General features: G+C 46.5%; 1 protein-coding gene across 2 annotated transcripts in view; it reads left to right on the top strand.

Moving 5' to 3' along the window:
* The window catches only part of CFAP46 (cilia and flagella associated protein 46), a 370852-nt gene that overhangs the window by 302035 nt on the left and 51487 nt on the right, over positions 1-17330 (top strand). For both annotated transcript variants that reach the window (XM_075348545.1, XM_075348544.1), the window contains exons 46-48: positions 11720-11817; positions 15887-15969; positions 16074-16231. In XM_075348545.1, coding sequence (XP_075204660.1) covers positions 11720-11817; positions 15887-15969; positions 16074-16231 — 339 coding nt within the window. The remainder of the gene's footprint in view (positions 1-11719; positions 11818-15886; positions 15970-16073; positions 16232-17330) is intronic.

The following is a 17330-nucleotide window of genomic DNA, read 5'->3' as shown; positions in this document are numbered from 1 at the left end:
TATGATGTACTTGTTGGGCGCACTTGACTACGCCTCAATCCACACTGCGCTCCAAATATAGTTACAAACAGTTTTATGTCAGAAATCTGGGGGGGAAACTGCGTGGTAAATCTGCCCCTAAATACTCAATACATCAGTTGTCTTTTTCGGGTTAAAGTACTGGGTGCTTTTTAAACCATGGGACAAAATAGCACAATCTCCCACCCGCACCTCTCCCTATCAAAAAAGATGTTTTACCCTTGTTTGCACAAGATGCAGTCAACAGAGATCAATGCCCTATCACCATTCCGCTTACTATCCATTTACACTGCACTATTATCTTAAGTCTGAAAAGGTTTTCGGTAACAGATAGGTCTTTTGCCTTGTCTAAAGGTACCGTCACACATAACGAGATCGCTAGCGAGATCGCAGCTGAGTCACGGTTTTTGTGACGCAGTAGCGATCCCGTTAGCGATCTCATTATGTGTGACATCTACCAGCGATCAGGCCCCTGCTGTGAGATCGCCGGTCTTTGCACAATGGTCCAGGCCATTTTCTTCAAAGGTGATGTCCTGCTGGGCAGGACACATCGTTGTGTTTGACACTGTGTGACAGGGTCCCAGTGACTGCTGAGATCGTTTTACAGGTCGCTACTGCGACCTGTATTGTTCTGCATCGTTGGTAAGATCTGACTGTGTGACATCTCACCAGTGACCTCCCAGCGACTTACCTGCGATCCCTATCAGGTCGCATCATTTTCGGGATCGCTGGTAAGTCGTTGTGTGTGACTGGGCCTTTAGGGTAAGTTCACACAATGCATTTTTCGCTGCGTTTTTGCGCGTTTTTCGGGTGCGTTTTTGGCCCCAAAACTGCAGGACTTTGCTTCCCCAGCAAAGTGTATGAGTTTTCACTTTTGCTGTCCGCACACAACTTTTTTTTTAAGCTGCGTTTTTGAGCTTAAAAAAAAAATGGACATGTCAATTCTCTCCTGCGTTTTTCTGCGTTTTCCCCCCATGCAATGCATTGGAAAAACGCAGCCAAAAACGCACCAAATCGCGGCAAAAACGCATGCGTTTTTTGCCGCGTTTTTTTGCGCGGGTGCATTTTTAGCGGCCAAAAACGCACAAAAACGCAGCATGAAAAAAACACAGCGTGTGCACATAGCCTAATAGATCACCTTTCTTGGCAGCGCACTGTCATATGTAAACAGGACGTGTTGCCGAGAACTATGGCAGATTTCATGCCTGTTTACTTGTGATGGGCGTGCACTAAAATGCTCGTTCCTCGGTTTGAGCTGGTCAGATGCTCGCACTAGTTCGATGTGAGTAATGAGCATTTTGGAAAGTCAATGATTGGCTTGTTTGGGTCTCCACCCACACATAGCCAGCCATAAACAGAGCATTTTCGGCAGGAGGGAGTGTGGGGTTTTGTTGGTTTTTTTGGCACACTACGTCTAAAAAGGTTGTTTAATCCCCCGGGAGTGCCATTCAGAGACTGTGACTGGCTCTCCCTGGGGCACCTACACACATCATGCAGTAAAGAAAGCCTGTGCGTCGAGGTCATTGTTTTAGGGCGGCTTTGCATGTTGCGACATTGCACGTGCGATGTCAATGGGGTCAAATCGAAAGTGACGCACATCCGGCGTCGCAGTCGATATCGCAACGTGTAAAACCTTTTTGATACGATGAACGAGCGCAAAAGCGTCGTTATCGTATCATCGCTGCAGCCTCCGACATTTCCATAATGCCGGTGCAGCGACAGGTGCGATGTTGTTCCTTGCTCCTGCGGCAGCACACATCGGTGTGTGTGAAGCCGCAGGAGCGAAGAACTTCACCTTACCTGCCGTCGGCTGCAATGAGAAGGACGGAGGTGGGCGGGATGTTTACATCCTGCTCATCTCCGCCCCTCCACTTCAATTGGCCGCCTGCCGTGTGACGTCGCTGTGACGCCGCACGACCCGCCCCCTTAGGAAGGAGGCGGGTCGCCGGCCAGAGGGACGTCGCACGGCAGGTATGTGCGTGTGAAACTGCCGTAGCGATAATAATCGCTACGGCAGCTTTCACTAGATATTGCATGTGCGACGGGGGCGGGACTATCGCTGCAGCATCGGTTACCGATGTCGCAGCGTGCAAAGCCCGCCTTACTGACAACATAGCCAACCACTCGCTATACTTGGCCGAGCTCCGCAAGTACCCGAGGACACTAATGATCAATCAAGTAACGACAGGGAGTGCCGAGCACGTTCTCCAGAACTACTGTTTACTAGTAATGAGCGAGCATGCTCGATACTGCTCGTTACTCGATCAAGCATCGGGGTGCTCGGGTACTTGCGGGTGGTTTGTTATTTTGTCCGTGAAACAATGACCACAACGCTTGCTTCACTGCTTGATGTGTGCAGGTCACCCAGAGAGAGCCAGTCACAGTCTCTGAATGGTTATCCCAGGGGATAAAACAACATTCTCAAATATACCAGAAAAAAAAAAATCCGCCATCCCTCCCTCTGGTTATGGCTGGCTGTATGCGAGCGAAGACTCAAACTGCCCAATCATTGGCTTTCCATAGTGCTTGTTACTCGTGTTGAGTTCATCCGAGTGTCTGACCAGCTCGAATCGAGGAATGAACATTCGAGCATTTTAGTGCTCGCACATCACTACTGTTTAATAAACGACTGACATTTGGGCCTAATACAGGCGGTACAGAAAGTATTCAGACACCTTTAAATTTTTCACTCTTTTTGTTTCATTGCAGCCATTTGGTAAATTCCCCCAAAAATGTTCTCATTAATGTACACTCTGCACCGCATCTTGACAGAAAAAACTAAATGTAGAAATTTTAGCAAATTTATGAAACAAAAAAGATTGAAATATCACATGGTCATAAGTATTCAGACCGTTTGCTCAGACACTCATATTTAAGTCACATGCTGTCAATTTCCTTGTGATACTCCTTGAGATGTTTATACTCCTTGAGAAGTTTCTACTCCTTCACTGGAGTCCAGCTGTGTTTAATTAAACTGATAGGACTTGATTTGGAAAGGCGCACACCTGTCTATATAAGACCTCACAGCTCACAGTGCATGTCAGACCAAATGAGAATCATGAGGTCAAAGGAACTGTCCAAAGAGCTCAGAGACAGAATTGTGGCAAGGCACAGATCTGGCCAAGGTTACAAAAGAATTTCTGCAGTACTCAAGGTTCCTAAGAGCACAATGGCCTCCATAATCCTTAAGTGGAAGAAGTTTGGGACCAACAGAACTTTTCCAAGACCTGGGCGTGCAGCCAAACTGAGCAATCATGGGAGAAGAGCCTTGGTGAGAAAGGCAAAGAAGAACCCCAAGATCACTGTGGTTGAGCTCCAGAGATGAAGTAGGGAGATGGGAGAAAGCTCCACAAAGTCAACTATCACTGCAGCCTCCACCAGTCGGGCCTTTATGGCAGAGTGGCCCAACGGAAGCCTCTCCTCAGTGCAAGACATATGAAAGCTCGCCTAGAGTTTGCAAAAAAACACATGAAGGATTCCCAGACTATGAGAAATAAGATTCTCTGGTCTGATGAGACGAAGATAGAACTTTTTGGTGGTAATTCTAAGCCTTTCACGACCGTACGATTTTTCGCTTTCCGTTTTTTTTTTTCGTCATTCTTTTGAGAGACGTAACTTTTTTTTATTTTTCAGTCAATATGGTTATTTTTTGCGGAACGAGCTGTACTTTTAAATGAAACCATACGTTTTACCATATAGTGTACTGGCAAATGGGAAAAAAATTCCAAATGCAGAAATATATGCAAAAAAAAGTGTGATAGCACTATGGTTTTTGAGATATTTTATTCACTGTGTTCACTATGTGGTAAAACTGATGTGTGGGTGTGATGCCTCAGGTCAGTGCGAGTTCGTAGACACCAAACATGTATAGGTTTACTTTTATATAAGGGGTTAAAAAAAAATCGGAAGTTTGTCCGAAAAAGTGGCGAACGTTTTACGACATATTCCGTGACCCGTAACGTTCTCATTTTTCGGGATCTATGGCTCAGTGACTGCTTATTTTTTTGTGTCTCAAGCTGACATTTTTAACGGTACCATTTTTGCGCTGATGCTACGTTTTGATCGCCTGTTGTTGCATTTTGCGCAAAAGTTGTGGCGACAAAAAACGTCATTTTGGCGTTTGGAATTTTTTTGCCGCTACGCCGTATACTGATCAGATTAATTGATGTTATATTGTGATAGATCAGGCGTTTCTGAAAGCGGCGATAACAAATGTGTGTATATTTTTTATTTTTTTAACCCTTTAATTTTCAATGGGGCGAAAGGGGAGTGATTTGAACTTTTAGGTTCTTTTTGTTTTTTTTTTAAATTTTTTAAAACTTTTTTTTTTACTTCTTGTTTTTTATTTTACTAGTCCCCCTAGGGGGCTATAGCGATCAACATTCCGATCGCTCTTCCCTATCTGCTGATCACAGCTACATAGCTGTAAACAGCAGATACGCTCAGTTTCTGCTTCACTGGGCTGCGGGCCGAGTGAAACTGAAAGTAATTCATAGCATGTACAGGAGTCATCACATGACCCTGTGCTACCATGACAACTACCGAAAGTCACGTGATCACGTTACGTGACTTCCGGTATCGGGCGGTAAGTAAAAGTTTACCGCGATCGTGATTATGATGGCGTTGTCACATATTGACAGTGCCATTTAAGGGGTTAAACGGCACGAGCAGATAACGATTCTGCTCGTGCCTATCAGGTACACATCTCAGCTGTGAAAATCAGCTGAGATGTGCGCGGATTGCGGCATGCTGCCGGCAGAAGACTGCGGGCAGTAACATTATGACCGCTAGGACGTAATATTACTGCCCGCGGTCGTTAAGGGGCTAAGCTGTATGTGTGGAGAAAACCATGCACTGATCATCACCTTCCCAATGCAATCCCAACAGTGAAACATGGTGGTGGCAGCATCATGCTATGGAGGTGTTTTTCAGCTGCAGGGACAGGACGACTGGTTGCAATTGAAAAAGATAAATGCAGCCAAGTACAGAGATTTCCTGGAAGAAAACCTCTTCCAGAGTGCTCTGGACCTCAGACTTGGCCGACAGTTCACCTTCCAACAAAACAATGACCCTAGGCACACAGCCAAAATAACAAAGCAGTGGCTTCAGAACAACTCTGTGCCCATTCTGGACTGGCCCAGCCAGTGCCCTGACCTAAACCCAATTGAGCATCTCTAGAGAGACCTGAAAATGGCTGTCCACCAACGTTCACCATCCAACCTGACGGACCTGGAGAGGATCTGCAAGGAAGAATGGCAGAGGATCCCCAAATCCAGGGGTGAAAAACTTGTATCATTCCCAAGAAGACTCATGGCTGTGCTCGCTCAAAAGGGTCCTTCTACTGAGCAAAGGGTCTGAATACTTATGACCATGTGATATTTGAATTTTTCTTGTTTAATAAATTTGCAAAAATTTCTACATTTCTGGTTTTTTTTCTGTCAAGATGGGGTGCAGAGTGTATATTAATGAGAAGAAAATTAACTTTTTTGAATTTACCAAATGGCTGCAATGAAACAAAGAGTGAAAAATGTAAAGGGGTCTGAATACTTTCCGTACCCACTGTATGTACCGATCGCCTCTGATCGCCTAATGTAAATGCATTTTTACAGTTGTGACTACTCACACACGCACACGGCATTGCGGTATAATCAGTCATTATCTGTCTTTCTTCTCTATAATGTTTTCCCGCTGTTTCATGTCCATTTCAAACAACTTTGGCAGCTTAAAATGAAAGGAAGTCTGATTTCTATTAGTGACTCAGCCGCCCATTATTTCCCTGTTGAATAGACACCGGTAACATTTGACAGGTGCGACTATTAGACTGTCCCTTCCTATAGAATTGTGCCTTAATGTACATTAGAGACAGGTAGGAACACTGTGGCCGTACATGAGCGCTGCGTCGGTGTCACGCGAGGGTCCGCTCCAGGATGAGCCGCAGACAATGTACGTGGCCGGTGTACAGGACTCCTGACATAAGGATCCATTATATCGCTGGTACTACTGTCACATGAAATAAATGAGATTTTGAGTATATTGAATGTCGCTTTTAGCAGTGATTATAGCTCCAATGGAAATTAGCGAGGGCCTCTTTGACACTCATGTTAATGCTGTTTCTTATTCTTTTGTCCTAAGCAGCTGGTAGCAGCAGAGAAATTACATAGATTAAAGAACAGCTAGATCTGGGGGGAAAAAAAAGAATATGAAATTTTGCTTAATGTATGTTTTTCTTGTGCAGACAGTCATCCACAGATTAGAAAATGGTTGCCATTTTTCTACTCCCCCAGTTTAGCCCAGAATCAAGGAGTGTGCCTTTCCCTGCCTAGCTTCCCACGAAGCTGTCAGGGAGGGTTTCTGTTACAGCAAACTGCCTCCCAGCCCAGAATAAAGGCTCCCCCTTACATATTAGATATCTATCTACTAAACGATATTTATACTGATCCCTGATGAAGCTGTAGGCGAAACGAACATCAGAGTGCCGGGCATTGTGAGTCATGTGATCCACTAACTACCGTACTAATTGTCCTCTTTGATATGGGGTGTTGATGGTAGTTTTTATATTGGTGTGACTAGCCCCCTCTTTCTTTTCCTGTGTAGTAATTTCATACAAGTGGGTCTATGTGTTATTGTTTGGTGTCATGAATCAAAGCATTCATCTATCTATATCACAATCATACATTTCTTAATTTTTGCATCATATTTGTTGCAATTGACCCTTTCTGTTGTACCGCTTTGTTGGTATAGTCTACTGTATATTTCTTTAAAGGGGTTGTCCACTACTTTGACATTGATGGCCTACCCTTGGGATAGGTCATTAGTGTCCGATTGGTCGGGGTCCGACACCTCGCAACTCCACCAATCAGCTGTTCTCGGTCCCAATGTTGGCAGCAGGCAGCTGGAAATGCTTATCTTCAGCACTGCTCCATCTTCTGATAGTGGCAGCGGCTGGGTACTGCACATCCGCTTGCTATTGATTAGATTAGGAGGCGGTTGTGCATTACCCCGTCCCTGCCGCTATCAGTAGATGGAGCAGCGCCAGAACTGAGCATTTCTGGCTGCCTGCTGCCGCCGCCGGGACCGAGAACAGCTGATCGCCGAGGGTGCGGGGTGTCGGACCCCGGCCGATGAGACATTGATGACCTATCCTAAAGCGGGCTTTACACGCTACAATATCGTTAATGAATTATCGTCGGGGTCACGGTGTTTGTGACGCACATCCGGCGCCATTACCGATATCGTAACAAGGGACACTTTTGTGCGACCTTAAAGATCGCAAAAGCGGCAAAAATCGTTTGCCGTGGAGAGGTTGTCCTAAAACAAAAAATCTTTTACCTCTCATTAGCGATGTTGTTCCTCGTTCCTGCAGCACCACACATCGCTATGTGTGACACCGCAGGAGCGACGAACATCTCCTTACCTGCGTCCACCAACTATGCGGAAGGAAGGAGGTGGGCGGGATGTTACGTCTCGCTCATCTCCGCCCCTCCGCTTCTATTGGAGGGCTGCCGTGTGACGTCGCTGTGACACCGCACGAACCGTCCCCTTAGAAAGCAGGCGGATCGCCGGCCAGAGCGACGTCGCAGGATAGGTAAGTCCATGTGACGGGGGTGCGCGAGGTTGTGCGACACGGGCAGCGATATGCCCGTGTCGCACAACCGACGGGGGCGGGTACGACGCTTGCGATCTTGCTAGCGAGATTGCAGCGTGTAAAGCCCGCTTTAGGGTAGGCCATCAATGTCAAAGCAGTGGACAACCCCTTTAAGGAAATATAGACTATACCAATAAAGCAAAGGGACAACCCCTTGAATGGATATTATATTTTGCCTTTGTGGACTTACCATTGATCACGCTGCCTTTTTAGTTTTTATGGGGGTTTTTTCACAATTTTTTTCTTTAGTAATTATGTGTTTATTGTTTTCTCAAAGTAATATTTTATTATTGTCTACTATATATATATTACTTTAAAGGGGTATTCCCATCGACAAGATCCTATCATCTAATATATCTACATATCTAATATGTAGTATGTGTTGTAATAATAATAATATTAGCAAATACCTCCAATTAGAAATGTAGTATAAAGGCCACTTTACACGCGACGACATCGCTAAAGCGTTCTCGTTGGGGTCACGGAATTGGTGACGCACATCCGGCCGCGTTAGCGATATCGTTGCGTGTGACACCTATGAGCGATTTTGTATTGTCGCAAAAACGTTCAAAATCGCTCATCGGTGACATGGCCCCCTAATCTTGATTATTGCTGCTGCTGCTTGGACGATGTAGTCGTCGTTCCTGCGGCAGCACACATCGCTATGTGTGACACCGCAGGAACGAGGAACCTCTCCTTACCTACGACCGCCGCCAATGCGAAGGAATGAGGTGGGCGGGATGTTATGGCCGCTCATCTCCGCCCCTCCGCTTTGATTGGGCGGCCGCTTTGTGATGTCGCTGTGACGCTGAACGGACCGCCCATTTAGAAAGGAGGCGGTTCGCCGGTCACAGCGACGTCGCTAGGCAGGTAAGTACGTGTGACGGGTCCGCGCGATTTTGTGCGCCACGGGCACCGATTTGCCTGTGTTGCACAAACGATGGGGGCGGGTACACACGCTAGCGATATCTGTGCCGATATCGCAGCATGTAAAGCGGCCTTAATTCTCCTGATATAACCATGTCTCTTACCTCATGTGCAGGGCATTACAGCTTATGTATCTATGGTTATGTGCATTCATATAGTGACAATTAAGGGTACTTTACACACAACGAGATCGCTAAGGATATATCGTCGGGGTCATAGTGTTCGTGACGCACATTTGGCGTTGTTACCGACATCGCAGCGTGTGACTAAAAGGAGCGACGATCAACGATTGCAAAAACGTCAAAAATTGTTGACACGTCGCTCCTTTTCATAATGTCGTTGGTGGTGCATGCCGCTGGTTGTTCGTCGTTCCTGCGGCACCACACATTGCTGCGTGTGACACCGCAGGAACAACGAACATCTCCTTACCTGCGTCCACCAGAAAGGAGGAAGGAAGGAGGTGGGTGGCATGTTCCGGCCGCTCATCTCCGCCCCTCCTCTTCTATTGGGTGGTTGTTTTGTGACACCGCTGTGACGTCGCTGTGACGCCGAACGCACCTCCCCCTTGAAGGAGGGATTGTTCGGCAGCAACGGAGACGTTGCTGAACAGGTATGTGCATGTGACGCTGCCGTAGCAATATTGTTCGCTACAGCAGCGATCACCATATATCGCACAAACGACGGGGACGGGTGCTATCGATGTCGCAGCGTGTAAAGCACCCTTTAGCTCAGGGGTGGGGAACCTTTTTTCTGCCGGGGACCATTTGGAAATTTCTGCCAACCTTTGGGGGCCGCACAAAATTATCAATGTGAAAATGAACCAACTATATTTGGTCAAACAGTTTATTAACTCATCCTTACTATAAAGGCTGGAGCTGCTTCTGATTTGTGCGGCTGTGATATTCAGTGATACTTATGTTGCTTCTCTCTTTTCCAGGTTTGTCTCGGTCTGGAGCGCAGGCAACTCTTTGTGATAATAATATTGGTAGACTACATACATCACACAACAGACACAGGGACTGGTGTATATAAATCACAGGAGACACATACATGACTGAAGGGGCTGTTGGGATATACATCACACAGGAGACGCTGGGACTGCTGTATATACATCACAGGAGACACCTACATCACACATGTATATGCCCCCAGCCCCCTTCTATGATGTATATGCTTTCAGCCCCTCCTGTGAGGTATATGCGCCCAGCCCCTCCTGTGAGGTATATGCGCCCAGCCCCTCCTGTGAGGTATATGCGCCCAGACGCTCCTGTGAGGTATATGCCCCCAGCCCCTCCTGTGAGGTATATGCCCCCAGCCCCTCCTGTGAGGTATATGCGCCCAGCCCCTCCTGTGAGGTATATGCGCCCAGACGCTCCTGGGATATGTACAGCCCCAACATCTCCAATGTGATGTATATACCCCAGCGTGTGATGTATATGCCTCCTAGCATCTCCAATGTGATGTATATATCACAGGAGGGGTTGGGGCATACACATAACAGGAGATGCTGGGGCATATCCATGACAGGAGATGCTGGGGGCATATACATGACAAGAGGGGCTGGGGAACAGACATAACTAGGTCACAGGGAGGCGTAAGCATTGCTGTGGGGCACAGACTGCACTGGGGTGGCACACACATCACTAGGGCAGCACAGAGAGCACGAACATCACTAAGTGGGGGGGCACACAGACAGCACTAAGTGGGGGGGGCACACAGACATCACTAAGTGGGGGGCACACAGACATCACTAAGTGGGGGGCACACAGACATCACTAAGTGGGGGGCACACAGACATCACTAAGTGGGGGGCACGCAGACATCACTAAGTGGGGGACACGCAGACATCACTAAGTGGGGGACACGCAGACATCACTAAGTGGGGGACACGCAGACATCACTAAGTGGGGGACACGCAGACATCACTAAGTGGGGGGCACGCAGACATCACTAAGTGGGGGCACGCAGACATCACTAGGAGACTGGGGGGCACAGACGTCACTAGGGGGTACACAGCATTGGAAAGAAGACAGCACTGGGAGCTGCACACTCCACTGATGGGGCACGATGCTACACCGGTGAGCGGGAGGCGCAGGGGAGCGGGCGGTACACATACTGGGAGCTGCACACTCCACTGATGGGGCACGATGCTACACCGGTGAGCGGGAGGCGCAGGGGAGCGGGCGGTACACATACTGAGAGCTGCACACTCCACTGATGGGGCACGATGCTACACCGGTGAGCGGGAGGCGCAGGGGAGCGGGCGGTACACATACTGAGAGCTGCACACTCCACTGATGGGGCACGCTGCACCGGTGAGCGGGAGGCGCAGGGGAGCGGGCGGCACACTTCACTGATGGGGCACGCTGTACCAGAGAAGGGGCGGTGAGGGGGGCGTCACAGTGCTGTGGGACGGAAGCGCACGCAGAGCGCTAAACCCACCCACAGAGTCGAGTTCTGAGCACGCTGACACCTGCCAGCGAAAGAGCTCATTGGTGCGTTCAGGCAGCACATGTGGAGATTTAAAGGGCCGGCGGCCGGTAAAACCACGGCCGTGGCCGGAGTACTGCGCCCCCGGGAATCTGCCCGGGGGCCGCACAAAAGGTCATGGCGGGCCGCATGCGGCCCGCGGGCCGGAGGTTCCCCACCCCTGCTTTAGCTAGTTGCTCATTGTCGTAACCATGGATACTTAAGGTCCTGCAATGCCCTGGGCATGAGGTAAAAGACATGGCTAATCAGGAGAACTGGAGATATTTCTAATATTCTTATTATTATTATTACAGCTACTATATTTTAGAGATGGGAATACCCATTTAAGAGTAATTTACAATTATATTGTGTACAGTGGCTTTTGGGAAAAAATATTCCTCCTAGAGCATGTATAAGGCTGGGTTCACACTGCTGTTTGGAGTTCAATGTTTTTGGAAAAGTCCTGGAAGAAATAGCTCCATTGTGTGATGTTTCCAGACGGCTGCCACCAACAATAATGGAGGCTCCAGAACAAGCGTAAAAATTGCCTCTTAGCAGTATATTAGGGGGTAATTTTGAAATATGTCTTATATTCTTTTTTTTTACATTTTATTAATATGTGTTTTTTATAATAATACTAGAATTCTTCATATATTTTAGGTGTGGGGAAATCTTCAGGTCACCATGCAATACTTCAGCATAGTCAATGAGCTGCCTCCAAATTTTAATCTCGTCATTTTGCAGCATTCAGAAGACAGGTACTTTCTAAACCATAGTATTAGGTTTTTTCTTTTTTTTTTTTTCTTTTTTTTCAAAGAACTATTTTTTTAAATGTGATTTTAAAATATTTTCCTGTCCAGTTTATGGTTTCAGAAACACATATTTTTGCTAGTGCTTGAGTGTTCCCGGGACAGTTATGCCAGATCGGTTTTCAATGGAGTCTGTATTGTGTTCCTGCATATACTGTACTATAGGATTGTACTGTGTTGTAAAAAAGAACCCTGTCCAAATAAGCTTATAGCCTTAAGCCGTCCTTCACATGTCCATGTTTCCGGAACGTATGGAGTTCGTTTCCACTCGTACTGGAGACACAGACACACGTAGAACCATTAAATTAAATGGGTTTGCGTACATGTCCGTGTTTTCACATATACAATGTGTCTGTGTGGAACAGACGTGTGTCAGATGTCCGTTTTCTGCTAGCAATTCGGGTGTCACACGGACCGTACACTGGTGTGATCCATGTGACACACACCGGAGAAAACACAGGTCACTTAAAAAATAATGAATTGTAATACTTACCTGTCTCCGGCGCTGCTGTTGCTTCTGGGCCCTCTCATTATGCTCATTTATATTCACTGCACTTACTGCAGACCCGGAAGCAACAGCAGCACCGCAGACAGGTAACTATATCAGCTCATGCTGTCCATTTTCCTATCCTCTTCATGGTTTCAGAAACACATTTTTTTTCTAGTGCTTGAGTGTTCCTGGGACAGTTATGCCAGATCGGTTTTCAATGGAGTTTTTATTGGATTCCTGCATAAACTGTACTATAGGATTGTACTGTGTTGTAAAAAAGAACCCTGTCCAAATAAGCTTACAGACTAAAGGCGTCCTTCACACGTCTGTGTTTCCAGTACATATGGAGTTCGTTTCTACACGTACCAGAGACACAGACACAATAGACCCATTAAATTCAAAGGGTTTTTGTACATGTCCCTGTTTCACATTTACCATGTGTCTGTGTGGAACAGACGCATGTCACCTGTCCTTTTTCTGCCAGCAGCTCGGGTGGCACACGGACCGCACACTGGTGTGATCCGTGTGACACACACCGGAGAAAACACAGGTCACTTAAAAAATAACGAATTGTAATACTTACCTCTCTCCGGCGCTGCTGTTGCTTCTGGGCCTGCTTATTATGCTCATGAATATTCACTGCACTTACTGCAGACCCAGAAGCAACAGCAGCATCGGAGACCAGTAAGTATACCAGCTCATGCTGTCCATGTGCTTTCCAGATGTCACACGGATAGCACGAACAGCGCCAGGAACACACACACGGACACATATACGCACCTATACTATGGACTGTGCAAAGTGTTTGTTTTTTGCACAGACGTGTTAAGGGGCCCTTAGGCTGTGTTTATATATCCTGTAATCATCCATTAGAATGGATTCTGCAGAGATCAGTTGGGAAAAAAGTTCTGCAAACACAATTTTTTTGTATCTGTTGTTAAATAACTGATGTCTGCAGGATCCGTTTTTTTAACAAGAGAGTCTACAGAGAACAGATCCGTTAACGGATTGTTATTAGGCTGCTTTCACACATCCGATTTTTGCTGTGCAGCACAATACGGCGCTTTGCGGGAAAACCACATTTGTTTTTTTTGCCGCCGGGTGCGGTTTTTCAACATAGACTTTTATTAGCGCCGGATTGTGCCGCATGGCCTTGTGTTGCGTCCGTTTTTTGCCGGATGCGGCATATATAGCCGATGTGGCGGCCGGATGAAACGTTCAAGTGAACGTTTTTGTCTGCGGCGAAAAAACGGCCGCATCGCAATGCAAGCCTATGGACGCCGGATGCGGCGTCCTGCGGCAAAAAACGCATCCGGATGCGTTTTTTTGCACTCCGCATGCTCAGTATCAAGCGGCATCCGTCAAAAAACGGACAGGCCGCATGGAAAAACTTATGCAACGGATCCGTTTTTTTCGCCGCATCCGTTGCATAGGTTTTTGAGCCGGATTGTGCTGCACTGCAAAAACCAAATGTGTGAAAGCAGCCTTAGTCATCCGTTTTCCCAATGGATCTCTGCAGGATCCGTTCTAACTGATGATTACAGGACACACGTCACACGTCAGTCATTTTTGTCGTATGCAAATCTACAAATCTAAGCTGAAAATAAAACCTTATTGCGGTTTCCTAGTGCTGTCCATGTTTCTATGTGTGACAGATGACTTGTGTAAAAGGCATCCTTCGCAAGCCATCCACTATCATTGGAGCATATGGCTAATGAGTGGCCAATAGATGGCATCAGTCAAACCTAAGCAAACATGAAGATTTTTTATAACCTATTGCGCCATATATCTTAGCATATGTTGGGTTTAGAGACAAATTAAGGAAGGACAAATTAAGTAAGGTGATCTAGTCTATGAAAGTATTAATGGGGATAAGCTTGCCATAGTCAACGGTGGAAGGTATCAAAAATAATCCCAAAAAAACAAAAAGAATCCAGCTCTTCAGGTGAAAAAGGCTTCAGGTTTATTTCAACATGTAGGCAAAACAGATAGCATGACCAACGCTACGCATTTCAGGTGAATAGAATCATGATTAAGGGTGATTCTTTTCACCTGAAACGAGTAGCGCTGGTCATGCTATCTGTTTTGCCTACATGTTGAAATAACCCTGAAGTCTTTTTCACCTGAAGAGCGGGATTCTTTTTGCTTTGCTGGATTATTTTGGGTCGTGGCAGTGCCTGTCCGTGCTCCAGGGAAGACGCTTAAAGGAGTGAGTTCATACACAGTGAGCTGAATATCATATTTAATCAAAAATAATATCACGACATATCAAAAACGTATTCAAAAGCCCATTGCTTTCCTTATGTCAAAGAAAATAATAAAATGGACAATGCTTTTTGGGGTTTTTACATCATTTTTTTTACTATTTTTTAAGTAGTGCTATCTGCCATACATCAGACTGCCTCTCCAAAATCGCAGATGTGTTCTTATTTCCTTTCCACAAAATTGCACAAGTCAGGCTGGGGCCATACGAGCGTATAGCATCCGATGCGAGTGTATCGAATGCGACTCTCTGCTCCCCCTGTGCTGCGAGTGTAAGCCACGTGTCATGCCACTGTGATCCAATCCTGCGATCGGATCACAGCTGCGGAGGAGAAGGAGGGATTAATTTCCTATCTCTTCCATCGCAAGCTAATGCAATTATTGCAGTGCACTCCGGTGTCATCTGAGTGCAATGCGATGTTTCTCTCGCACCCATAGACTTGTATGTGTGCGAGTGAAAATGGATTGTATTACACCCGCAGCAAGCTGTGACTGCTTTCTCAGTCCGATTAGGGAAATAATCGCAGATGGGAACGGCCCGATAAACTAAAGGGTACTTTACACACTGCGACATCGCTTCCGGAATATCGTCGGGGTCACGTTAGTGACGCACATCCGGCGCCGGTAATGACATTGCAACGTGTAAATCCTAGATGTGCCGATAGACGATCGCAAAAGCGTCGAAAATCGGTGATCTGTGTAGCGTCGGACATATTCATAATGTCGGGTCGACCGCAGGTACGATGTTGTTTGTCGCTCCTGCGGCAGCACACATCGCTGTGTGTAAACCCACAGGAGCGACAAACATCTCCTTACCTGTGTCCCGACGGCACTGCGGAAGGAAGGAGGTGGGCGGGATGTTATGTCCTGCTCATCTCCGCCCCTCCTCTTCTATTGGCCGGCCGATTAGTGACATCGCGGTGACGCCGAACGCACCTCCCCCTTGAAGGAGGGATAGTTCGGCAGTCACAGCGACGTCGCCGAGCAGGTATGTGCGTGTGACGCTGCCGTAGCAATAATGTTCGCTACGGCAGCAATCACATATCGCATGTGCGACGGGGGCAGGTACTATCGCGCTCGGCATCAATGTCGCAGTGTGTAAAGTACCCCTAACATTCGCATTCCACTCGGACTGTTTTACTCGCCGGGTGTCCTAGCCCTGAATCATACAGACACTAGATTAAAACCAGCAAGCTGGAATATTCAGGAAAGTCGTCGTACTTATTTACTTTAGTTTCTTCACTTCATATTTATTTTTTTTCATAGATCTCTCCTGTACGGAGCTCTTCTTGAAAAACCGAAGACCGTCTCAGCACAAAAGGGAAAATCAAGTCAACAGCAAAAAAGCTGTAAGTGACTGCTCAGTATGTGCTGTAAAATGTTCGCTTTTAGAGATCTCCTTTCCTTTTTTTTTTGTCCAACACCAAACCAAGAATCTTCTTCATTTCATCAGGGCGGGTAAAAGTCGCCCGATGTTCTGTGGATCGTCAAATGTTTAAAAGCTTGTTGGAAAAAATGGAGCTGTTCAAACAAGATACGATGCAGAGCAACCTCAAAAGGGAACATCAAGAAAGCTTCACAAGGCGGAAAATCAACAAGGACCCAGCAATGGTAGCTTCTATGTCTGCAAATATGCCTCCATCAATCATTGAGATGTCTACCACTGATCTGTATGACTGTTTTTGTAAGGATATTTCCACCAACTCCAGTTGTATATATCTTTTGCTATTACTTACAGAAAAATTGTGTGTATCTGTATTCTACTGATAGAGGCTTTTCTTACTTAGCGATGGTTTGTGCCATTCAATCCTGTATTATGAGAAACTCCCTCAAAAAAAGCTAAAAAATCCCCTTTATGACGAATGATGAGCTGATTAGGAGGACTATCATAGAGCTACTTTCCCTTAAAAAAAAGTATTCATACCCTGTGAACGTTTCCACATTCTTTCATGTTACACCCACAAACCTAAATGTATTTTATTGGGATTTTATGGGATGTACGAACACTAAAGGGGGCTTTACACGTAGCAAATCGCTGCCCGTGGCGCACAATATCACTAGTACCCATCACACGTACTCACCTTCCTGGCGACGTCGCTGTGGGCGGCGAACAGCCTCTTTTCTAAGGGGGCGGTTCGTGCAGCGTCATAGCAACGTCACACGGCAGGCGGCCAATAGAAACAGAGGGGCGGAGAGCATCCGCATGAAAGTCACGCCACCTCGTTTCCAGAGGACGCAGGTACAGTGTTGCTCATCGTTCCTGCAGTGTCACACGTAGCGATGTGTGCTGCCTCAGGAACGACCAATAACCTGCGTCCTAAACGAGCAGCGACATTTGGGAAATGGACGACGTGTCAACGATCAACGATTTGGTAAGTATTTTGCATCGTTAGAGGTCGCTCGTATGTGTCACACGCAACGACGTCGCTAATGAGGCCGGATGTGCATCACGAATTCCGTGACTCCCCAACGACATCTCGTTAGCAATGTCGTTGCATGTAACGGGGCCTTAAGTAGAAAAATTTTGTGCAGTATAAAGTAAATGATACATTTATTTCTAAATATTATAAAAATCTGAAAACTGTTATGTGCATTTGTTTTCAGCCCCCTGTAGTCTGATGCCCCTGAATAAAATCCTTATTGACTAATTACCTCCAGAAGTCACCTAATTAGTAAATCGAGTCCTCCTGTGTGTAATTTATTCTCAGTA

Source organism: Anomaloglossus baeobatrachus, chromosome 5, assembly GCF_048569485.1.
Source record: "Anomaloglossus baeobatrachus isolate aAnoBae1 chromosome 5, aAnoBae1.hap1, whole genome shotgun sequence".
Taxonomy (NCBI): Eukaryota; Metazoa; Chordata; class Amphibia; order Anura; family Aromobatidae; genus Anomaloglossus; species Anomaloglossus baeobatrachus.
This window is presented reverse-complemented; position numbering and strand designations above follow the sequence as displayed.